The sequence below is a fragment of the Canis lupus genome, unplaced genomic scaffold, assembly GCF_011100685.1.
Source record: "Canis lupus familiaris isolate Mischka breed German Shepherd unplaced genomic scaffold, alternate assembly UU_Cfam_GSD_1.0 chrUn_S1787H1984, whole genome shotgun sequence".
Classification (NCBI taxonomy): Eukaryota; Metazoa; Chordata; class Mammalia; order Carnivora; family Canidae; genus Canis; species Canis lupus.
The window spans coordinates 5,859-30,916 of NW_023330642.1; the positions used below are offsets into that span (position 1 = coordinate 5,859).

The window sequence follows — 25,058 nt, forward strand, 5'->3', positions numbered from 1 at the left end:
TGCAGAGAAAGGGGGATCCTCTTACGATGTTGGTGGGAATGCAACCTGGTGCAGCCACTCTGGAAATCAGTACCAGAGGTTCCTCAAAGAGTTGAAAAAGGAGCTACCTATGTAAAACCCAGCAATTGCACTAGAAGGTATGAATCCCAAAGATCACTTTGGTCAGGATCCAAAGGGGCACCTGCACCCATATGTTTATACCAGTAAATATCCACAATAGCCAAACTAGGAGATCCGATGTTCTTTGAAAGAGGTATGTATAAAGAAGGTGTGATATAAATAAATAATCATATTTATTTATTTATTGGACAGAGAGAGAGAGAGAGAGGGAGGGAGAGAGAGAACAGAATATTACTCAGCCAATAAATAATGAAATCTTGGGACCCCTGGGTGGCTCAGTGGCTGAGAGTAGGCCTTTGGCTCCGGGCATAGGGGAAGGGAAGGAAAAGTAAAACAAGATGAAATCAGAAAGAGACACAAACCATAAGTCACTCAATACTAGAAAACAAACTGTGGGTTGCTGGAGGGGAAGGGATTGGGGGCGATGGGGTAACTGCCTGATGGGGATTAAGGAGGGCACGTGATGGCATGAGCACTGGGTGTTACATAAGACTGATGAATCACTGAACTCTACCTCTGAAACTAATATTACACTATAAGTTAATTAATTTGAATTCAAATAAATAATATAAAATAAAAAGAAATACAAGCAAATCCAAGATAACTTTTGATGTTGTTATATGACACAGTTAAGTTTTTAGAGATTAGGATATCTGCTCTAAGAAAAGAACACTATTAAAAGGAAAGATTACCTAAGAACAAAGATATCTTGCAGAAAAAATTCACGGTGGACAATGAAAAGCGCAGTTGACAATATATGTCAAAGGCATTGTTGTTATTATTTAAGGAATCACGGAAGAGTAAATGTAGTATTTTGGCAAGAATTTCTATTTAGGTTTTTATAAACTACAATTACAGATAAATTAGTTAATTAATGGTTAAAGTGATGTGAAATATTAGTCTTACCCAGTATTCTCTTTTTCCAATTCCTCATTTTTCTTCACTTCTTGATCCAACCTGAACTGCAAAGGCTGTTTTAACTCCATACATTTCTTTAGGTTTTCCTTTTCATCACCACACTTTGGAAACAATTTTTTAAGAACATTAGTTTCAAAAATCAAGAGACTCCTTCTTCTTTTATAAAATGCTATTTCTCATGAATCCATGAGTAATATGTGTTTAGACAGGTTTATAAAATACATATAAAATGTAGGTTATGAACCAAATGTCAATGAAAAGAAATCTCAAAAATAAGGATGTTTGTTAAAACAGCTTCAACTGAGTTTATATTTTCATCATTTTTGTTTCTAGAATTTAAATTGCCAAAATTTACTTGGGAAATACAGAGGTTTTTAATCCACATTAATGAAAAAATCTTTAAGGTGGCTATACTTACATCTGAGTTTCTAGAGATGTCCTAGAAGCAGTTTCACCAATGTCTTAAGATACTCTGGGTTTTGTGAGATCACAGCTTAAGATACAGTCTCTGAAAAATTCCCATACTGTCCCCATTATAATTTTGATGATCATCTGACTTTAGGATGAGATACTCTCCTTCTCTGCAAGCATTTCAAACATTTCTCTGCAAGATTTCAATGTCTTCTTTTCTATTGACCACTTTTCTCTCTAAATAAAATTCAAGGCTTCCCAATATTCTATAAAAACGTTTCCTTACTCTTGCAGCATTTTCGATCATCTTGCTTTTCCCCTTTCACTGGACTCGAACATTCTTTAATGTGTCATCTCAGCCACAGATTCATCTTTTCATCGCGTCTTTTACACTAAAATCTGACTTTCAATCCTGGAATTCCACTAAAAAGTTTTGACAATCATCAAGGATCTGTTTTTACAAGTCCTGATCCTGCTTTACTTCTCAGCAGCAGCTGAAAACAATGCCACATCTTCCCTCTGCTCTTCTAATCCCATTTCATTTCTAAATGACAGCAAACGCTGACATTCAGTCCTTGGACCCTTGCTATTCCTCTTTTTCACATCCTCTCAGAGTTCTCCAAATCCCAAGGCTTCAAAACCAGATGCTCTATTCTATACTTTCAGCCTTGACCCATTTACTGAGGTCATGTGTATGCTTCCATCTTCCTTCTAGTTCCTCATAGACAATATTTTCAACCACACATTCAATACCTGTTACCTGATGTGCATTACCTTTCTAGTTAGCTAATCTGTTATTTTTATATATTTTTTTAATTTATGTATTTGAGAGAGAGAGAGAGCATGAATGGGGAGAGGAGCAGATACAGAGTGAGAAGCAGACTCCCTGCTGCAGAGGGAGCCTGATGTATACAGGACTCGATTCTGGGACCTTGAGGTGATGACCTGAGCCTAAGGTAGATGTTTAACCCACTGAGCCACACAGGCACCTCACACAGTTAATCTTGTACATTTTATCTTGACTCTTTTTGGGATTACTTTGAGTTATTTTTTAAAGATTTTATTTATTCATTTATTTATTCATGAGAGGTACGGAGGGAGAGGGCGGGGGGGCAGGGAGAGAGAGGCAGAGAGAGAGAGAGAGAGAGAGAGAGGCAAAGAGACAGGTAGAGAGAGAAGCAGGCTCCATGCAGGGAGCCCCATGGAGGACTCCATCCCAGGACTCCAGGATCATGCCCTGAGCTGAAGGCAGACGCTTAATGAGAGAGACACCCAGGCATCCCGAGTGTATTTTTTTTTAATTTTTTAAAATTTATTTATGATAGTCACACACACACACACACACACACACACACAGAGAGAGAGGCAGAGACACAGGCAGAGGGAGAAGCAGGCTCCATGCACCGGGAGCCCGACGTGGGATTCGATCCCGGGTCTCCAGGATCGCGCCCTGGGCCAAAGGCAGGTGCCAAACCGCTGTGCCACCCAGGGATCCCAGTGTATTATTTTTTAATCTGGGGGGGGGGCACCTTTACCCTCAGGATGCTGACCATTGTACTTTGTCTTGCTTTTCTTTTATAATGCAAAAGTTCAAAAAAAATAATGCAAAAGTTCTTCCCAAGGGTTGGATTATGAACGGTTTGCCTTTGTTTCCTTTTGAATACTTTCCTATTCCATAGAGACGTGAACTTACGGAAGTCTTCTTCTAAGTTCTTTTCAGACACATACTTGACTATTTTCTTCAGAGGCTTAAGTCAGCTAGAGCTAACTCTTCTTCCCAATCCATATTTCTTCACCTCAAAATGGTGTCCATGAAATATCTTAACACAGATGTAGTCTCTGTCCTGGGGATTCATGAGGTGAGAACCTTCTAGAGAAATTAGGGCTATGAACTAAGTTGCTGGAAAGCTATTTAAGTTTTTATTTTATAGGGTAAGCTTAAAGTGGCTAATCATTTTATACCATAACCCTAATTCATTTCTATAGGAATATGCAGAATTATCTATGGATATTCTTACAAACTCTGTAATATGTGGTGGCTTCCTAATAGATTCCTGTGTGATATTGTAGGGGGACAACTCATGGCACTCTCAGTCAGAGATAAGACTCCTTGTCAAGTTAACTGCATGAAAAGTACAGTAAAGCAACTTGAGCAGTTTTATATGAAGTCAGGAAAAAAAGTTTTTTTCGATGTTTCTTTGGCCACAGAAAGGACCAGTCAACAGAATGTGCTAGTTCCCCTGATAGGTATGATTGTTTAATGAAATTTGCATGTACCTAACTTATGTCACTGAAAGAAACTAGTTGTAGGTCCATCTACCTCATAGTTCCAACTTAGAAGTCCCAAAGCAATCTTCTCATCTTAAATCATTGGTAGCCACTCCTACAAAGGACGGTATGAATGGCACGATAATCCTGTACTGCTTATAAATGGTTATATAGTTTTCACTACCTATCAATAAACTGGAGTCCTGGATTGCACATTAATCTTTTCTGAGATTGGACTGTTAAATCTCTGAAAGTATGATTAACTCAAGGTAATAGAAAAACATTCGTTTCTGAACTTGCAATGAATGCTAGGAGCACTAGGTTACTCTCTAAGGCCCTGACTGAGCAGTCATTTCTACTTTTTCACTGGCATCTCTTTTCCTTTACAAAATCCAACAAGGAGAAAACTACATCCCTTTGAGAAAAATGTTTGCATAATTACCTAGTAGTCATTCTGCTTTTTTCTAAGATTCTATTTATTTATTTATGAGACACACACAAACACACTCACACACACACACACACACACACAGAGGCAGAGACACATGCAGAGGAGGAGCAGGCTCCATGCAGGGAGCCCCATGTGGGACTCAATCCGGGGACTACAGGATCATGCCCTGGGCCCAGGGCAGGCACCAAACCACTGAGCCACCCAGGGATCCCCCTCGTAGTCATTCTTAATGAAGGCAACACACTACCAATTTGTAATTACAAATCACCACAAATTATTAGTAAAGTAATTCATTCTCAAAATCTCAGTGAAGGGTTGAGATTACAAGAGAAAGTCAGCATTCAAGATCAAATTATTACTCAAAGTTTGGGGAATTTTAAACATATTGAAAAATATTAGCAGGGACTCAGACATTAGTATACCAATATTCATAGCAGCATTACCAACAATAGCTAAGAGGTAGAAAAACCCAAATGATCACTGACAGATAAACAAAATGTGATATATATATATATAAAATACTGTTTTGCTTAGGCTATCACAATCCTTTTTATTAAAATCTTACTACAAAAATGATTAATTTATGCATTCAGTCAACTTTATCTATAAAGAGGAATTATACCAAGAGTAGTTAAATAGCAACCATATGAATATAATAAATATTTTTATGAGTGAGAATTTTCATATTATCCAAAATGTTCTTATACACTACTACTAGAGATATAAAAATTCCTTCTCCTTAGGACAGAAATTAAGAGACTGACTTACCGAACTTGAACTTAACAGGTCTTTCTGAAGCTGTTCAATTTGGCCTGCTTGCTCCTTGACTGTAACTTTTAACTCGGCATTTTCAACTTCAAGCCTAAAATGCATATTTTAAAATATTTATTCTCAGACACAAATTTTAAACATACCACATAATTTCTAAACAAACATCTAAAGGTCTTACATAAATTCTTAGAAATTTAAAAAGTAGATTTGGCAATTGTGCCATTTTTCTGGTTGTGTTTTGGGGTTAATGTACAAAATTTAAAGATCGTAAGCAAAAAAGAAAAAAAAAAGGATCGTAAGCAAAAATTATGCATTTCAAAATCCCACAAAGCTGATATTTTTACCCAGCTAAACAACGATGTATTTATCATAATGGATATATTTCTCATACTATACTACTTATCTGCTTTATAAATACTCAAGTTATTTTCTGTGCTGCTTTCACTTGTCCTGTTGCGGGACGCCTGGGTGGCTCAGTGGTTGAGAGCCTCCCTTTGGATCAGGGCACGATTCTGGAGTCCCAGAATTGAGTTCTGCATCAGGCTTCCTGTAGGGAGGCTGCTTCTCCCTCTACCTATGTCTCTGTCTCTCTCTGTGTCTCTCATGAATAAATAAAATCTTAAAATAAATTGCATACTTTTTTATGTCATCTCTGAACTTCTGAACGCACCTTACAACCTTTGTTTGTAACTCCTTTGCTTCTTGTCGCTAAAAAAGAAAAGAAATACTTTTAACTACTGACAATCTAGTATAAAACCACCATCATCTGTTTTTGTAAATACAATGTCACTGGACACAGCCACATTTTCCTCTACATACTGATTTAAGGCTTCCCCAGAATTATACTGCTACAATAGAGACCTATGACTTGCAAAGCCCAAAATATTTACAATCCCCTGACAGAAAAGCTTTCTGAGCACTCTTCTAGTATTAAAAAACAACATTCTAACGTTTTTAAATTATATTTTATCAGGTACACATACAAATTTACGTATTGTTCAAAGGCAGAAAGACAGGAAATTACCTTATGGTAAACTTTTCTAGTTTTCTATTCCAAGCACCACATCAATTATAATTTTAAATATTCACATTTACAAATCACCATGGGCATTCCAGTGATTATACAAGTTAACATGCTGCTTTCAGGGACACTCAGATATTTCAAGTAACAGCTTCTGAGGCAGGATCTCTGTAGGAACCAGAATGCCTGGATTTGAATTCCCAGCTCCCCTGGGCATTTGCTGTTTGACCTTGAAAAATTACTTCAAATTCTGTGTCTCAGTTTCTTCATGTGTAAAATGAAGTTAATAATAGTATCTACCTCACTGTGATAGTCGGAAGTTTAAATTAGGGAATATACATAAACTACTTAGAAGAGTATGTGGCACATACCAAATTCTAAGTGTCTGCAATTAGCATTATTATTGTTGTTGTGTTTTACGTTCTAATGATATTTGATATTTTAGGCAGACGGCAGGCCAATGAAAGTGGTCTCTTACACAAGTTATATTGAAATCATTCTTCATACCACTGAAAGCGGTAGCAAATGGGGAGCATAAGGCCCAGGATATAGCCTCAGGACTTCAAAACACTTTCACTACAGGTGCCTCAGTGGCTCAGTCAGTTAGGCATCTGCTGTGGGCTCAGATCATGATTTTGGGGTCCTGGGATTGAGACCCCAACATCAGGGTTCCTGCTCAGCAGGGAGTCTGCTTCTTCCTTTCTCTCTGCCCCTCCCCCTGCTTGTGCACTCATGTTCTCTCTCTCTCTCTCTCCTCTCCCTCTCTCTCTCTCTCTCAAGTAAAATATTAAAAAAAGGGACACCTGGGTGTCTCAGCGGTTATGTATCACTTGAACTGGGACTTGGCTCAGGCTTGATCCTGGAGTCCTGGGATCAAGTCCCACATCAGGCTTCCTGCATGGAGCCTGCTTCTCTCTCTGCCCGTGTCTCTGCCTCTCTTTCTCTCTGTCTCTTATGAGTAAATAAACAAAAGTTAATTTTTTTTAAATCTTCAAGAAAAAACTTTCAAAAATTCCACTAGCCAATGGTACTTTCCTCCACTTATAATAATTTTAATTTACCTCCTCTCTATACTACTCAGTGAACAATGCTCATGGACTACAGTGCAAACAGTAACTCCTACACTGAGTGATACATAACTTACATGACCATCAGAGGCAAGGTAAAGCCACTGACGTGGAAATAATGGACTCTTGCTAAACCAATGTTCCCAAATCATTTTATGTTCATATTGTTCATCTTAGCAACTGTTTATGTTAGAGGGCTTTAGCAAGTACTCTGATGAGTAGAGATTAAGGCTCCGTGGTGTGGCATATCAGAAAAGCTGCCCTCAGGGGCACCCACTGGCTCAGTTAAAAGAACATCCAACGGTTAACCTTCAGTTCCTGTTCAAGCCCCACAATAGATGTAATGATTATATAAAATAAATAAACTTAAAAAAAAAACCTGTCCTCAGAGCTTTGTAGTTGGTAAAGTGCTGGAACTCTGTAAATCTCAGTTCTGGTTGCATAATGAAGGCAGGCATATTTAGACTGTTTTGCCATAATCAGAAAAAAACAGCATCTGATTGAATACTTTGTCCGATCGGATTAAATGCTTTCAGTTTTACACTTAACTGCTTAAAATACATTTAGAATACAGCTTTGTGTTATGTTTCAATCAGAAATTACTGCTATGGTATAATTTTATCCTAAAAACTGTTAAGATATTCTCAAATTTAGGCAAGGACAGGTACCATACACATAAAATATTTTCCCTCTTAGATACATTTGTACATAAGAAGACAGAATTATCGCTCATGAAAAAAAATAAAAACAATGTAAAATAAAGGACTAAACTGGTCTGCACAGACTAGATAATACATGTAAAATAAAGGACTAAACTGGTCTGCACAGACTAGATAATACGGGTGAAGAAAGTAAGTTCAGGGGGAGTTACAATAATCAGAGAAAGCCTCATGGAGAATGAGAGACAATGAGCCAGGACTCAATAGTGTAGGATTAGGCAAGAGGAAGGGAAACTAAAAAGACAGAAAGGGTAGAATGAGTAAATAAAAAAGGGTGAGAGATGGTAAAATCACCCCAATTAACTTAAAGGATAAAATCTGATGGCAGAGAAATACAGATGTCCACACAACTAAACCAATGTTCACAGCAGCATTATTAATGGCCACAAAGTGGAAATAACCCAAAGGTGCATTAAATGATGAATGAACAAGGGCGTTAGCCCACAATGGAGGACTGTCTGACCAGAAAAAGAAATGAAGCACTGACATATGCTAGAACACAGGCGAACCCTGAAAACAGGAAGTGAAAGAAGCGAGTCGCAAAGGACCACACGTGGTGTGACTCCCTTTATAGGAAACATTCACAATAGGCAACTCTATGGAGACAAGAAGTAGACTTCTGGTTGCCCGAGGTCAAGGGCAACAGCTAAGGGTTTTTTTTCAGGGTGACGAAAATGTTCTGATGGCAGTGATAGTTGCAAAACCCTATAAATATACTCAGCGACAACAACACATGTTAAATGGGTCAACTGTATGGTAGGTGTATTTATAGCTCAATAAAGCTTTTAAAAAGAGTCAATGGCAGGACCTAGATAATTTTCTTAATTCTCTCTTTTGGCTTTATATACATCATCTGAATATTTCCATGCATTTTAATATATAAATATTAAAAATATAAATATTTTATAATATTTATAAATAAATATATTAAAAATAAATATATAAAAGGAAAAGAAAATGAAGGAAATGCCTCAGTTCCACTAGTCGTAACCTTTCTTTACAAGTTTTCCTGAAATCAGTACAGAGTCTATATCCATCAATAAAAGTGAAGATGAGAAGTAAGACGATTTTCTGAAACATTCCGTTAAACCTTATCTTCTGATTTTATCTAGCTCGCCTCATCATGGTAATAGAGATCTCAGTAGAAAACATTGTTTTTAGGGCACCTGGGTGGCTCAGTTGGTTTAGGCGTCCAACTCATGATTTCAGCTCAGGTCATGATCTCATTGGTGGTGGGTTTAAGCTGGCATGGGGCTCTGTACTCAGCAGGGAATCTCCTGGAGATTCTTTCTCTCTCCCTGTGCCCCTCCCCCTACTCATGAGTGTGCATGGACATGCATTCTTTCTCTCTCTCTCAAATAAATAAATAAATCGTTAAAAAAAATCGTATAGCAGGAGAAAAAAGTCCCTCAATTTCTGTGAATGGGTAAATGCTATAAGGAAAAACATAGAACACAGAGAGAGCAGAATGAAAAGTCAGAATTTAATAAATAAGTGCATGGTGAAGACACTAAAATTATGCTAAATTGAAATGAAAATACAAAAGAAAGTGGTCCATGGAAATTAGCATCCTAAAACATTTATATTATTTAACCAGCTACAGAGGAACTGTTGACATGTTATATGTAATACATATGTGACTTTCGATTTGATCCAATGTTTTTAAATCCTGTACCTCATCTTCTAAATTAATACGATAATGTGATAACTCCGGTGAAGCCTGTGACATACATTGCTTTTTTAGGGCATCAGCCAGTTCTTGTTGAAGTTCTCTCATAACTACCTAATAAGACCTTCTGTTACTGATTTTAGAAATCATCCTATTATTATGTTAATAATATAATTCTAACGTATGTACTTTATCACCACATACATCAACTCACCTTTTATTCCTAGAATGTACACACTGCTAAGTGAATTCAGTTAAAGACACAAAAAGTGTTATCCCTCCTGCCTAGTCAGTATTATGTTACACAGATAATTATTTCAGCCCCACTCTCCATTCCTTGTTGATGAATTTGCAAAGCTTCCCAGCCTGCTGAAGTCTCAAAAAGAAATGGGTATTGTATAGGTGAGACTAGCAGTGGTAAATTCTACATTAATCAAATATTTTCTCTCTTTTTTATTAGAGGCTAAAATTAACTTCCAAGTTCTTCACATACTCAATCCTCTGCTCAAATCCTTCCAATAGGTTACTATCTCAGAACAAATGTGAAGTCATACTAATGGCCCTCAAGCCCCCTACATAACCTGGCTTCTGCCTCCCTCCTGGCCTCAGCTCCTAGAGATCCCTCCCCTGTTCATGCTCACTCCACTCCTGCTATACAAGAATCCTGCCATCCCTCCCTCAGTAGCCTGAAAATGGAGATCCAGTGCCAAATTAATAAATCACAAAGATACAATTCTATTGGAAAATTTTAAGCCCAAATGGTAGTTACCAATGGAGTTTTGAAATGAGCAAATTATTTGAAAAATGCTTAAATTATAAACCGTGGTGGGAAGATGAAATCAAATACAGCTTTGCTAAGTCACCAGTTATCCCAAATTATGATTTAGTGAAAAGTAGATGCCTTCAAAGAGTGAAAAGGTCACAAGAATAAATGATTTGAGACTAAACATTTAAATTTACATAAATAAAAATAAAAGTATGCTAACTGAAAATGCTTAAAAAGCTATCAAAAAAAAGTACTGAGATACAGCACCTACACTTCAGTTCATGTGACAAATCTGGAGTTAGTTGTCAAGGTAATCCACTTATTTGAACCTCAAGGTCAAAACACTCAGGTATGAGCATTTCCACTTATCTGTTCATCATGGTATTAAAACGTGGTGACAAGAATTAAAACTATTTTAGTAGTACTAACAATAAATTATTAATATCAGACTCCTTTCTTTAACAATGTATAACTTAACCTCTTGAAGTTTCTCATAGATGACGTGCATTTTTATTCAAATTAAAGCACCTTTCAGGTCTAATTTTTATTTGCTGGATACAAGTTATGAAGATTCAAAACTGACCCATAATCATTCAGGTCGTGATCTCGGGGTCATGAAGTGGAGCTCTGCACTGGGCATAGAGCCCACTTTGGATTCTCTCTCCCTCTCCATCTGCCCCACTCCCATTTAGGTGCAGGTGCACTATTTCTCTCCAAAAAAAAAAAAAAAATAGTACTAATAAGCCATAACCAAACATTACTTTGAACTTTCTAATAGGAAGCTTGAAAAATATTTGTCTTTCTGAATACTTACTTCTCTTTCTTCTTTCTCATCTTCATATCTAAATGCTCTTTCCATTATCTGTTTACATTTATTGATTAACTCCTTATTTCTTTCTCGCAGTTGAAGAGCTCGTTTTTCACCTGCAACTCGAACCATTCTTACAATAACCTGAACCTGGTCTTTGAGATAAATTATAGTCTTTTCTTTACATTCCACTCTGCTGTAGGCATCATCTAGTTGCTCTCGGAGCAACATATTTTCACTTTGTAGTTGAGATAATTTCTCTTCTAAGGATTCATGCTTTCCCATGTATTCATTCACTTTACCTTGTTCGTTTTGAGATTTCTGCTCAATTTCCTTCTTCTGACCCTGTGTTTGTTTTGGGTTTCTTTGTAAATGTTCTAAAGCCAACGTCTTTTCTCTGAGAGCATCTCTTGTATACTGCAGCTCAATTTCTAGGGCATTAAGTTTACTTTCGACTTCAGAAAGTTGCTGAGAAAGCACCTCATTGTTATCTTTTAGGTTAGACATCTCAAAGTTCATTTTGTCCTGTAAATGACACCACTCATCTTTTGCTCTCTGGAAAGCAAGTTCTAGGTCTCTTTTTGATGCCTGACTTTGATCACGATCCTGTATAGCTGTAGCGACTCTAGCTCGGTATGATTGAAGTTTTGCTTCCAGTCTTTCTCTGTTTAGCTTTTCATCCTGCAATTTAGAGTTCAGCATGGTATTCTCAGTTGTCACAACATTCAGCTGCCCACTAGATTGGAATACTGTATTTGTTAATGTTACCTCATTCAGTTTTATGGCGTTTTGAAGACTGTCATTCTTTTCTTTTTCAGTTTCAGTGTCTTCACAATACCTCTTTTCCTGCTTCTGATTCCTTATTGTGTCTATTTCCAGTCTTAGCATGGCAAGTTCATCTTGCAACATGCGGTTTTCATGTAACAGACCTTTTTCTTTTTCATGAGGAGGAGAAACCTAAGTAAAACAAGAGTCTTTTAGCTGGAACTCAATAAAATGACATTATCATGATTTTCTCTGAAATCAAAGAATATCCTATGTTTATACAAGGAATGGGTTGCAGTTAAGTGGATATCCAACTGGAAAAACACAAAGTTGGATCCAAGCTCAAACTTTTATACAAGCATAAATTCCCCAAAGTTCAAAAGTTTAATTGAAAGCAATGAATGCACGAAAGGAAAAAGAAATCATGACAAAATCCTAAGAATCTCAGAATTGGAAAGGTCTTTCTCTGGTTTACAACAAACTCAGAAGGCTTGAAAGAAAAAAACTAATACATCTGACTACACTAAAATTGAGTTTATAGTCTCATGTCTAACACAGTCCACAGGAAAACCCTTAGCTCTGCATATATTTGGACAGATTCAATTTCCTAACCTCACTTTGTCCTGAGAATATTCCATACGTATTCGACTTTTCTAACATTTCTATACTCAGTTATAAGAATTTTATCTACTGATAACTAATAAATCTAGGCATTGTACTACAAACATGTCTGCACACATTAATTATCTCTTTTAGTTATCACAATTCAAAAATGGAGAGGTTAAAAATACTAAGTGAGCTGCAGGACATTCCCCAGGTCTTTGTACCCACTACCACTATTCTGGCACCAAACTGCAGCTACTTCTCTAGTGTGAATCTTAAATACAAAAGAAGCCTTGTATTTCAGGAGTGGCTGGGTGGCTCAGTCAGTTAAGCCTCTGCCTTCGGCTGAGGTCATGGTCCCCGGATCCTGAGAGCAAGTCCCGTGTCAGGCTCCCTGCTCCACAGAAAGCCTGCTTTTCTCTCTCCCTCTGCCTCCACTCCCCCTGCTTGTGCTCTGTCAAATGAATCCATAAAGTCTTTTAAAAAGAAAAAAAAAAGCCTTATATTTCAAAATACCAATACTAACTAAGGTAAAATTTATGTAGCTCCTAGAAAAATCATGAGATTATTTGTGGCTGCAACTAATTTTATTTCCTCTTCAGATGTTTAAAATGGCAATAAATGCAGAAGAGGGGAAAATACACTGAGCTATTTTACTAGGAACAAAAGACTTATCAATAAATTATCAGTAAGTATATATTACAGCATATGATTATTTCAAAAGCTCCTTGTAGGGATCCCTGGGTGGCGCAGCGGTTTGGCGCCTGCCTTTGGCCCAGGGCGCGATCCTCGAGACCCGGGATCGAAGCCCACATCGGGCTCCTGGTGCATGGAGCCTGCTTCTCCCTCTGCCTATGTCTCTGCCTCTCTCTCTCTGTGACTATCATAAATAAATAAAAAAATTAAAAAAAAAAAGCTCCTTGTAATGAAATCAGATACTACTTGGAGCAAATTGTTACTCATCTCAAAAGTAGGAGACTAACATCTGAAGTAAGGTCTTAAAACGGGCTACACTTTTCCTCCTGTTCATCAGTGGAAGTGTGAAACTAACCCCTCTATGAATATAGAGGTGGTGAAGGAATTGCCAAAAACTAAAACATATGTTGTTAGTAGCAAGAGTTTTGTGCTTATGGAAAGCTCATAAATTCCATACTATTTTCCAAAATAATAAAAACTTCTACTTCAGATAAGGGCATTATGAATGTCACTATTTGACACCTGCAGACAAATGCATTTAAATTAATGAATGGACTACAAACTTCACTCCTCCCTATATAGACCCGTATGTGTATGTATGTACGTATGTATATATGTATATACATACACACACACTCACCCACAAATATATATGTATTCTTTTAAAATCCTCTGTACTTACCATAATGTACAGGGTTGGTTTTTAGAAATATACACATGCATGGAGAAAAATAATAATTCCAAAAAATAAAATATACATACGTACAAATACATACACACGTACTTCAAAATAACTAAAGAAAATACCTCAGAATTCATTTTAGTATGAGACATTTCTGACTCATTTCGTTTGCAAAGGTGATTGTTTAGAATCCCATCTTGGGTGGGGCGGGGGCAAGGTGAGGGAGGAGTAGGGATCCTCAAGCACCTGGCCCCACCAACTTACCTTGATAACTTTCAAATCATCCTGAACACCTACGAATTCGACCTGAGATTGATTGATGATTGATTTTTATTTACTTTTTTACTGGAGCTCGATTTGCCAACATATAGTATAACACCCAGTGCTCATCCCGTCAAGTGCCCCCCCCTCCCCTGGCAAGTGCCCGACCTGAGATTTTTTTTTAAAGATTTATTTATTTATTTATGATAGAGAGAGAAAGAGAGAGAGAGAGGCAGAGACACAGGAGGAGGGAGAAGCAGGCTCCATGCTGGGAGCCCCACGTGGGACTCGATCCCGGGACTCAGCCCTGGTCAGCCCTGGGTCAAAGGCAGGCGCCAAACCGCTGAGCCACCCAGGGATCCCCCCGAACTGAGATTTAAAGAGAGAACAGTCAGAACGCTACAGAGAGAAGGGTTTTCGCTCCTAACAAGGTAGGGAGGCGGAAAAAAATAAAAAAGAATCAAGTGGGGAGGGGCACCGGAGGAGCCGGGCTGAGGCCTGCAGCGGGGAAAGCCTCCCAGGCGGGTAAGCGCAGCCCTGGAGAAGCAGACAAGTGGGAGCTTTAAAATCCGCCCCGGATTCCTCCGGGATGGAAAGGCGCTCAGCTGGGAACTCCGCCAGGACGTGGGGGGTGGGGACCTCCAGTCTCCGGGGTCACTGACAGAGGAAGTGCGCAGGGTCGAGCGCCCCCCACACCGGCCCAGCTCCGTAAAGGGCTGGAGCGCGCTGCGCGGGGCCTCGGGGAGAAGCCGGTGTGTCGGGAGGGGCTCCGGGAGCCAGACTCCAGCAGCGCAGGCCCCGGATCCCAGGGGACACAGCCGGGATCCTGCTCCCCCCGGGACAGGCCGAGGCGGGGAGGGCCCAGGACAGCGAGGACACTCCTGCCCCTCCTGCCCCGGGAGCATCCAGGCCCCTGTGGACTGGGAGATGGGGGGAGTCACTGCAGGGGGCGCCCTCCAGGGCCAGGGAGACCTGGCCGCCGCCGGTGTGGTTGTCCCTCCTGGTGTCACCCGGTGCCTGGGAGAGGCGTGGCCGCCAGGGGACACGGGCCTCACGGGAGGTCAGGTCGGCTCCCCGTGACCCTGCACCCAGCAGGGGGCGGGGCAGCTCCCCAAGGTACACACACCTGAGAATCGGCACAGCCCGCCCCTCCCCCAGAAGACCAGCTGGAAGGACAGGGGAAGAGCAAGTTCCCCACCCAGCAGCGCTGGAAAGCTCCAGGGGAAGTCGAGGGATCTACAGTATATAGAACTAGAGGGTACCCCTCTTCCCCGCCCCCCCACCCATGTTCCAGTACAACTCATTTTTATATCAGACTGTAAGTTTCCAATTTTCTTTCTCTTTTCCCACCTTAACTACAATATTTTGCCACCTCTTCATTTTCAGGTTTCTTCCTTTTTGACTCATATTTTTACAATTACACGTCTTAGATAGATTTTCCACTTCTAGATTCCCTTCAACATACTCAACTTAATTTTGGGAGCTAGACGAGATATGTTTTGTGTGTGTGTGCTTTTTTTGTTTTCTCTACCTCATTTTGTTCTACAATGGCACAATACCTTCTAAAACAGGACGAGCATGCACCCAGAACCAAGTGGTATACCGTGCTGGTTCATTCTGTGAGACTATATTCTCTCTTCGTTCCCATTCTGCCCCCCTTTTTATCTCATTTATGTTTTGGGGAACAATGTTGGGTCTCTCTACAAGTATTTCTGGTTTATAGAAATTTGGGACTCAGTATCTTCTAACATACAGAACTTAATACACCCAGGACCAAGAGGATCACCCCCTAGGACCCCTCAGGTAGACTACATTCTCCCTCCACTACAACTTCATCACCACCACCATGTCCCAGTCCCCCCCAACATTTTATTTTTCTACTTCTTTTTTTCTTTTTCCCCTCTTTACCTTTGCTTTTTTTTCTCTTTTTTTCTTCCTTGGCATTCTTGGCCTTTTATTTTCTACTACTTTGTTTTAAAATTTGTTTTTCACTTTAGTGGTCATTTTGTGTTATTTTGTTCTTCTCTTCGTTTTCAATTTCATGTCATGGAACAGTCAGAATCATCGAAGGATAAGAAACCTTGGGTGGCTCAGTGGTTTAGTGCCTGCCTTCAGCTCAAGGCATGATCCTGGAGTCCCAGGATCAAGTGCCACATCAGGCTCCCTGCATGGAGCCTGCTTCTCCCTCTGCTTGTGTCTCTGCCCCTCTCTCGGTGTCTCTCATGAATACATAAATGAAATGTTTAAAAACAATCATCTAAGGTGAAATTGACTTAGATTGTGGTTGATATTCTTGACTCAGCCCGTTCATACAGCCACTCTGCAGTGAGCAAAATGACTAGAAGGAAGATCTCACCACAAAAGAATCAGAAACAGTACTCTCTTCCACAGACTTATAGAATTTGAATTACAATTTGATGTCAGAAAGCCAATTCAAAAGCACAATTATAAAGCTAGTGGTGGCTCTGTAAAAAAGCAGAGAGTATTAAAGAAACTTCATGACTGCAGAATTTTGATCTACTTAGTCCAAAATTAAAAATTAATTAAATGAGATGCAATCCAAACTGAAGGTCCTAACAATGAGGGTTAATGAGTTAGAGGAAAGAGTGAGTGCCACAGAAGACAAGTTGATGGCAAAGAGGAAAGCTTAAGAGAAAACAGAAAAACAATTAAAAGACCATGAGGAAAGGTTAAGGGAAATAATCGAGAGCCTCAGAAGGAAAGAAAAAATATACGCATAATTGGGGTTCCACAGGAGGGCCAGAGGGCCAGAAAGGATATTTGAACAAATCATACCTGTGAACTTCCCTAATTTTGGGGAGGGAAAAAGGCATTCAGGTCCAGGAGATAGAGAGGTCCCCCACCAAGGGGAAGGGAAAAAAAGCAGAACTCGACATTTAATGGTGAAACAAGCAAATTCCAAAGAAAAAGAAAGTCCTTAAAACAGCAAGAAACAAGAGATTTCTAACTTATATGGGGAGAAATATTAGATTAACAGCAGACCTCTCCACAGAGATCTGGCAGGCCAGAAACAGCTGGCAGGAAATATTCAGGGTTCTACATGACAAGAACATGCAGCCAAGAATACTCTATCCAGCGAGCCTTTGGTTCAGAATAGGATAAAGAGCTTCTAAGATAGGCAGAAGCTGAAAGAATATGTGACCACCAAACCAGCTCTGCAAGTAATATTAATGGGGACCCTGTAAAAGAAAGAGGAAGCCCAAAGAAATAATCCACAAAAGCAGGGACTGAATAGACATTACAATGACAGTAAATTAACATCTTTCAATAGGTACTCTGAATGTGAATGGGCTAAATGATCCCATCAAAAAACGCAGGGTTTCAGACTGGATAAAAAATCAAGACCCATCTATTTGCTGTCTACAAGAGACTCATTTTAGATATAAGGACACCTACAGCATGAAAATAAAAGGTTGGAGAACCATTTACCATTCACATGGTCTTCAAAAGAAAGCAGGGGTAGCCATCCTTATATCAGATAAATTAAAGTTTATCCCAAAGACTGCAGTTAAGAGATGAAGAGGGACACTATATCATACTTGAAGGGTCTATCCAACAAGAAGATCTAACAATCATGAATATTTATGCTTCTAATGTGGGAGCTTCCAAGTCTATCAATGAATTAATAACCAAAGTAGGGGCATACTTAGATAATAATACACTAGTAGTAGGAGACTTAAACACGGCACGTTCTGCAAATGACAGATCTTCTAAGCACAACATCTCCAAAGAAACAAGAGCTTTAAATGATACACTACACCACATGGATTTCACAGATATTTACAGAACTTTACATCCAAAAGCAACTGAATACACAGTCTTCTCATGGAACTTTCTCAGAATAGGCCACCCGATACCAAAACATTGGGACTGTCCCCTGCATATTTTCAGACCACAATGCTTTGAAACTAGAACTCAATCACAAGAAGAAATCTGGAAGAAACGCAAACACAGGGAGGAGAAAGACCATCCTGCTGAAAGATGAATGGGTCAACCAGAAAATTAGAGAAGAAATAAAAAGATTCATGGAAACTAATGAAAATGAAGATACAACCATTCAAAATCCTTGGGATACAGCCAAAGCAATCCTAAGCGGGAAATGCATTGCAATACAAGCATCCCTCAAAAGATTGGAAAAAAACCTCAAAGACACAAGCTAACCTTGCACCTAAAGGAATTGGAGAAAGAACAGTAAATAAAACCTACACCAAGCAGAACAGAGAGAGTGAAGATTTGAGCAGAACTCAATGAAATAGAGACCAGAAGAACTGTGGAACAGATCAACAAAACCAGAGGTTGGTTCTTTGAAAGGAAGAATAAGATACGTAAACCATTAGCCAGCCTTTTAAAAAACAAAGGAGAAAAGACTCTAATTAATAAAATCACGAATGAAAAAGGAGAGATCACCACCAATACCAAGGAAAACCTAACCAAAGAGATAAAGGATTTATACCCTAACAACTACAGAACACTTCTGAAAGAAATCCAGGAAGACACAAAGAGATGGAAAAATATTCCATGCTCATGGATTGGAAGAATTAATATTGTCAAAATGTCTATGCTAACCCAGGGCGATTTACATTCAATGCTTTCCTATCCACATACCATGGACTTTCTTCACTTTCTTCAGAAAGCTGGAATAAATAATCTTAAGATTTGTGTGGAATCAGAAAAAACCCCGAACAGCTAGGGGAATATTGAAAAAGAAAACCAGAGCTGGGGACATCACAATGCCGGATTTCAAGTTGTCTTACAAAGCTTTGATCATCAAGACAGTGTGGTACTGGCACAAAACCAGACAAATAGATCAATAGAACAGAAGAGAGAATCCAGAAATGGGCCCTCGACTCCATGGTCAAGTTATATTTGACAAAGCAGCAAAGACTATCCACTGGAAAAAGGACACTCTCTTCAATAAATGGTGCTGGGGGGGATCCCTGGGTGGCGCAGTGGTTTGGCGCCTGCCTTTGGCCCAGGGCATGATCCTGGAGACCCGGGATCGAATCCCACATCAGGCTCCCGGTGCGTGGAGCCTGCTTCTCCCTCTGCCTATGTCTTTGCCTCCCTCTCTCTCTCTCTGTGACTATCATAAATAAATAAAAAATAATAATAATAAAATAAATAAATAAAATAAATGGTGCTGGGAAAACTGGACAGCCACGTGCAGAAGAATGAGACTAGACCACTCTCTTGCACCACACGCAAAGATAAACTCAAAATGGAGGAAAGATCTAAACGTGAGACAGGAATCCATCAGAATCCTAGAGGAGGGATCCCTGGGTGGCGCAGTGGTTTGGCGCCTGCCTTTGGCCCAGGGCGCGATCCTGGAGACCCAGGATCGAATCCCACGTCGGGCTCCCGGTGCATGGAGCCTGCTTCTGCCTCTGCCTGTGTCTCTGCCTCATTCTCTCTCTCTCTCTCTGTGAGTATCACAAATAAATAAAAATTAAAAAAGAAAAAAAAAGAATCCTAGAGGAGAACACAGGCAACAGCCTTTGTAAACTCGGCCACTGCAGCTTCTTGCAAGATAGATCTATGAAGGCAAAGGGAAACAATAGCAAAAATAAACCATTGGGACCTCATCAAGATAAAAATCTTCTGCACAGCAAAAGAAACAGTCAACAAAACTAAAAGATAACCTACAGAATGGGAGAAGTTATTTGCAAATGACCTATCAGGTAAAGGGCTAGTATCCAAGATCTATAAAGAACTTAGTAAACTCAACAGCAAAGAAACAATCCAATCATGAAATGGGCAAAAGACATGAGCAGAAATTTCACCAAAAAAGACATACAAATGGCCAACGAGCACATGAGAAAACACTCCACATCACTTGCCATCAGGGAAATACAAATCAAAACCACAATGAGATACCACGTCACACCAGTGAGAATGGGGAAAATTAACAAGACAGGAAACAACAAATGTTGCAGAGGAGGTGGAGAAAGGGGAACCCTCTTGTACTGTTGGTGGGAATGTGAACTGGTACAGCCACTATGGAAAACTGTGTGGAGGTTCCTCAAAGAGTTAAAAATAGAGCTACCCTATGACCCAGCAATAGCACCACTCGGGATTTACCCCAAAGATAGAGATGCAGTGAAAAACCGCGACACCTGCACCCCAATGTTTATAGCAGCATTTTCCAGAATAGCCAGACGGTGGATGCAGCTTGAGTATCCATCAAATGATGAATGGATATAGAAGATGTGGTCTATATATAAAATGGAATATTACTCAGTCCCTAGAAATGATAAATAACCAGCATTTGCTTCAATGTGCATGGAACTTCAATGTGCATGGAACAAACTAGGGGTGGTGGAAGGGGAGGAGGGCAGGGGGTGGGGGTGAATGGGTGACGGGCACTGAGGGGGGCACTTGACGGGATGAGCACTGGGTGTTATTCTGTATGTTGGTAAATTGAACACCAATAAAAAATAAATTTATTATAAAAAACAAGAAGTAAAGAAGAGCAATATAGTAAAGAAGTTGAAATCAAACAACTTCAACTTAATCTTAGAAGACGAAACTTGGAATTGAAGGGTGTAAAAAATAATTTGAATCAGGTAAATTTTTGGCAGTAATTGTATATTTCCATCAATATTATTTATAGTATCCCTTTGATATAATACATATTGTTAGGCTTCAAATAGATTAAACATTTCATTTTAACCTAATAGCAACCATGATCTTTGTAGCCACAATTACTACCTTATTGGAATTCTTGACCTCTCACATATGCCCTATGTATATATTTTGAATGAAGGGATGGAAGGTAAAATGAGATAAATGTTATATTGATTTATTGATTTATGGAATTGTATTTATTTTTACACAGAGCATGGGCTGGGGGGAAAGGAGTAGAGGGAGAGGGAGGGAAATGAATCTCCAGCAGACTCTGGTTCTGAGTCTCATGATCTGAGTCTCCAGCCTCACCTGGTTCGGAGTCTCGTGATCGTGAGATCATGACCTGAGCCATAAAAAGAGTTGGACACTTAACCCACTGAGCCCCCAGGTGTCCCAGTTTTGAATTTTTTAATGTTGAAATATGAGCTAGATTTCCTTGAGATGCTGATGAAGCTAGTTAAATGTTTTACACAGAAATTTTATTTCACAATACTACGTCTACTTGTATTTTTACTCTATGGCACATTTTGCTGTCATTTAATTTAAAATTTGAATTATTCATTGAGGATGAAAAGCCTTGTTATAAAAAAGGCCACTCTTGAACATTTTTTTTAAGTTCTCTTAAGCCTTTTGACTTTTTTTTTAATGATAAGATCCAAAATCCTAATGAAAATGTGTCTCTAGGTTATAGAAGAGCAAAATGATGTTCAGAGGCAGCTTTCGCGAGAACAGAATGCCCAGAGTATTACATGATGGAATACTATTTTTTTTTGTATATTTGTTATTGGAGTTCGATTTGCCAACATACAGCATAACACCCAGTGCTCACCTGTCAAATGCCCCCTCAGTGCCCGTCACACAGTCTCCCCACCCCCCGCCCACCTCCCCTTCCACTATCCCTTGTTCATTTCTCAGAGTTAGGAGTCTCTAATGTGTTGTCACCCTCTCTACTTTTTCCCACTGATTTTCTCTCCTTTCCCCTATAATCCTTTTCAGTATTTTTATAGTCCCCATAGAGTGAAACCATATGATGTTTGTCTGTCTATGATTGACTTACTTCACTCAGCTCTTCTTTACTTCTTAATTGCTCCTTAATATTTATATATAAAATTTCAGCACTTCTTCTTTTTTCTTTTTCTTGTTTTAAGGTCAATCTGCAAATGCATGTGTTCATTTTAAAATTTGTTTTGTTAGCAATAAATATTCGATAAAGGAAGAAAGACTATCCATTGGAAGAAAGACAGTCTCTTCAATAAATGGTGCTGGGAAAATTGGACATCCACATGCAGAAGAATGAAACTAGACCACTCTCTTTCACCATACACAAAGATAAAAGCAATAAAACTTTTATTTTATGATCTGGTTCCACATATGTTGGTTCATTATCCAAAGGAAATTTTTCTGTTCTCAATTTTTTTCCCTTTCTAGGGCTCATGTTTTTCAATTTATCACTTCAATATCTTCAAAAAGATATATAGTTTAAAAGAAGCAATGAGAAAGCATTTTGCAACTTAGTAAGTTTTAGTCAGTAATAACTCTGGGAGATGTTGTAAGCAAAGGAATTCTGAAATTATTTAAGAAAGGGTTCAAAATTGTCATTTTTCTCCACAAAGTCATAATTACACTTCAATTAAGACAAATCATTTCATTACTAATTAAAAAGAGCAGTTGCTGTTTATCAACAACTTTATAAATTCACTAGAAATACATTTTTATTTCACAAAACATCACAGGTACCTCTAAAAATGATCTTCAGTGTAAGACAGCATCAGCAGATGTCGTTTACACACCATACACCTGCAGATGACTCTGATCCAGCACTAGACTAGGGAGCCTAAAATCTATTGCCCATGCTTTTTATGTTTCTTATTCTGTAATATTCTCAACCTTGTTGATCATTATGTATTTTATAAATCATTTGAAAACTCCTTTGAAAACATCACAGGATCCATATTAATTAAGTAAAGAATAGAGTAAGATGTGCTTTCAGCATAGACTTTTGAATTAATTTTCTTTATATATGTGAGAAATGTTAAAAAAAACTTAACCATTAATCATTTTTCCATTTTACTTTTTAACCCCTGCATATGTTAAGAATAAACCAATTTTTCTGTCTTGAGAAAAATTGGCCATTTCACACTCTGTTGGGGGGCATATAATATAAAATTTCCTGAGAACAATTTAAAAATGTGGATCAGAGACCTCTACTAAATATTTTTATACATTAACACAATACTATATTAAAGAATTTATTCCAATTAACCAAGACTGTAGAAACAGAATTAAATAAAAGACATTCCTTATAGCATTAATTAAATTATAGGAAAATGGAAAACAACCAAAATTCAATTTGTTAAATAATGAGGTTTACATATGATGGACTTCTACATGGTCATTAAAATTATGCTTTAGAATATACATTAAATTATTAGAAGTATTCACTGTTAAAACCTTGCAGTATTATTTCAAAGAATCTCACACTTTACAACTTTTTTTTAAAAAAATATTGGAGTTCAATTTGCCAACATACAGCATATCACCCAGTGCTCACCCCGTCAAGTGCCCCCCCTTAGTGCCCATCAGCCAGTCACCCCAGCCTCCACTCACCTCCCTTTCCACTACACCTTGTTCGTTTCCCAGAGTTACGTGTCTCTCAAGTTCTGTCACCCTCACTGATATTTCCCTCTCATTTTCTCTCCTTTCCCCTTTATTCCCTTTCATTAATTTTTATATTCCCCAAATGAATGAGACCATATAATGTTTGTCCTTCTCCGATGGACTTATTTCACTCAGCATAATACCCTCCAGTTCCACCCACGTGGAAGCAAATGGTGGGTATTTGTCGTTTCTAATGGCTGAGGAATATTCCATTGTATATACATAGACCACTGCTTCTTTACCCATTCATCTTCTGATACTTCACATTTCTAACGGAGTTTCCTTCCCTATAAAATCCCAGAAGGCAAATTAGCAATTACAAAACTTCTCCTACACATCTGCAGCATAAAAGTAAGTATTTCAAGGGGTTCCTGGCTGGCTCAGTTGACAGAGCATGTGACTCTTGATCTCATAGTTGTGAGTTCAAGCCCCACGCTGAGTGTGGAGTCTATTAAAAAAAAAAAGTAAATAGTTGAAATATTTCCTTAAAACCAAGATCGTCATATCTTAAACTGTAGAGTTCTCGTTCCCATTCCACTTTTTGATGCTCTAACTGAGATTTCATTTCTTTTGTTTCTGATAGCAACTTTTCTAGTCCATTGACCTTATATTCCACTTTTAAATTTTTTCTTGTAAGTTGTTCACAGTCTTTTCTTTTTAATTCTATTGATCTTTTGTATTTAAGAATTGCATTCTGGATTGTCAATACGCTAACAGAATCTACACCAGAGGAAAAACAAAAACAGAAATAAAATACAGGAGGCATCAGGGTGGGTCAGGTGGTAAAGCATCCAATTATTGGTTTTGGCTGAGGTCATGATCTCACAATTGTAGGATTGAACCTGGCACTGGGTGCTGCACTCAGCACAGAGTCTGCTTAAGGTTCTTTACCCCCTCGTTCCCTCCCTCTCTGTTCCTCTCCCCATCTCCTGCTCATGCTCTCTCACAAATTTGTTCTTTTAAAAAGTAAAATAAAACAATATGAGTATTTTTTGCATATAAGGGACCGAGCATGTTCACATTAACTCATTCATACATGAAATAAATATTGAGTAACTTCAACGTAAAGAGATTATACCAGGTGCCTGGGTGGCTCAATCGGTGGGTGTCTGCCTTCGGCTCAGGTCATGATCTTGGTGTCCTGGGATCAAGCCACATGGTGGGCTCCCTGCTTAGTAGGGAGTCTGCTTCTCCCTCTTCCTCTGCCTCTCTCCCTGCTCATGCTCTCTCAAATAAATGAATAAAATCTTATTATCAATAGAACTTTAAAATCTTTTAAAAAGAAAAGAAAACATAACTGAAACCTTTCTAAACTGAATGAAAACTATAATCCCACAGACCCACAAAGGATCTGGCTAGGAGAGAAGAAATGGAAGTAAACTATTGTAATTTTAAAAAAAGATTTTATTTATTTATTCATGAGAGACATGGAGAGAGAGAGAGGCAGAGACACAGGCAGAGGGAGAAGCAGGTTCCCTGAGATAGCCTGATGTGGGACTTGATACAAGGACCCTGGGATCACACCCTGAGCCAAAGGTAGATGCTCAACCACTAAGCTACTCACGTGTTCCCTATTGGAATTTTCTTAAACTACATATAATGTGGTATAACACTACAAGAAGGTGGACTGTGATGCTTGAGTCATATGCTTTAAACCCTAAAGCAATCACTAAAATAGCAAATCTTAAGCTTTGTTAAGTAATAAACAAAGCCCATACATACACATATGTGTATATTTATATATATGTATAAATTGAAC

The 25,058-nt window shown here is 38.7% G+C and overlaps 1 protein-coding gene across 1 annotated transcript; it reads right to left on the reverse strand.

Moving 5' to 3' along the window:
- Positions 1-1,001: 1,001 nt before the first annotated feature.
- LOC119878660 (ankyrin repeat domain-containing protein 26-like) lies at positions 1,002-23,937 on the reverse strand. Its single transcript, XM_038589249.1, has 7 exons — positions 23,806-23,937; positions 21,699-21,795; positions 11,758-11,946; positions 10,996-11,670; positions 5,577-5,647; positions 4,937-5,030; positions 1,002-1,139 (listed from the first exon to the last, which is right to left on the reverse strand). The coding sequence occupies exons 1-7, from the start codon at positions 23,862-23,864 to the stop codon at positions 1,023-1,025; spliced, it is 1,302 nt and encodes a 433-aa protein (XP_038445177.1). The 5' UTR covers positions 23,865-23,937; the 3' UTR covers positions 1,002-1,022.
- Between the last annotated feature and the right edge of the window lie 1,121 nt (positions 23,938-25,058).

What these genes read in the sequence shown, in the direction of transcription:
- LOC119878660 (XM_038589249.1), bottom strand. Translation starts at nt 23,864, where the DNA reads ATGAAATCTCAGTTAGAGCATCAAAAAGTGGAATGGGAACGAGAACTC. An exon ending in GTAAAGAAGAGCTGAGTGAA is followed by an intron (nt 11,947 to 21,698) that starts GTAAGTCAATCA and finishes TGTTTTACTTAG; the next exon opens with GTTTCTCCTCCTCATGAAAA. An exon ending in ATGAGAAAGAAGAAAGAGAA is followed by an intron (nt 5,648 to 10,995) that starts GTAAGTATTCAG and finishes TTTCTTTTTTAG; the next exon opens with CGACAAGAAGCAAAGGAGTT.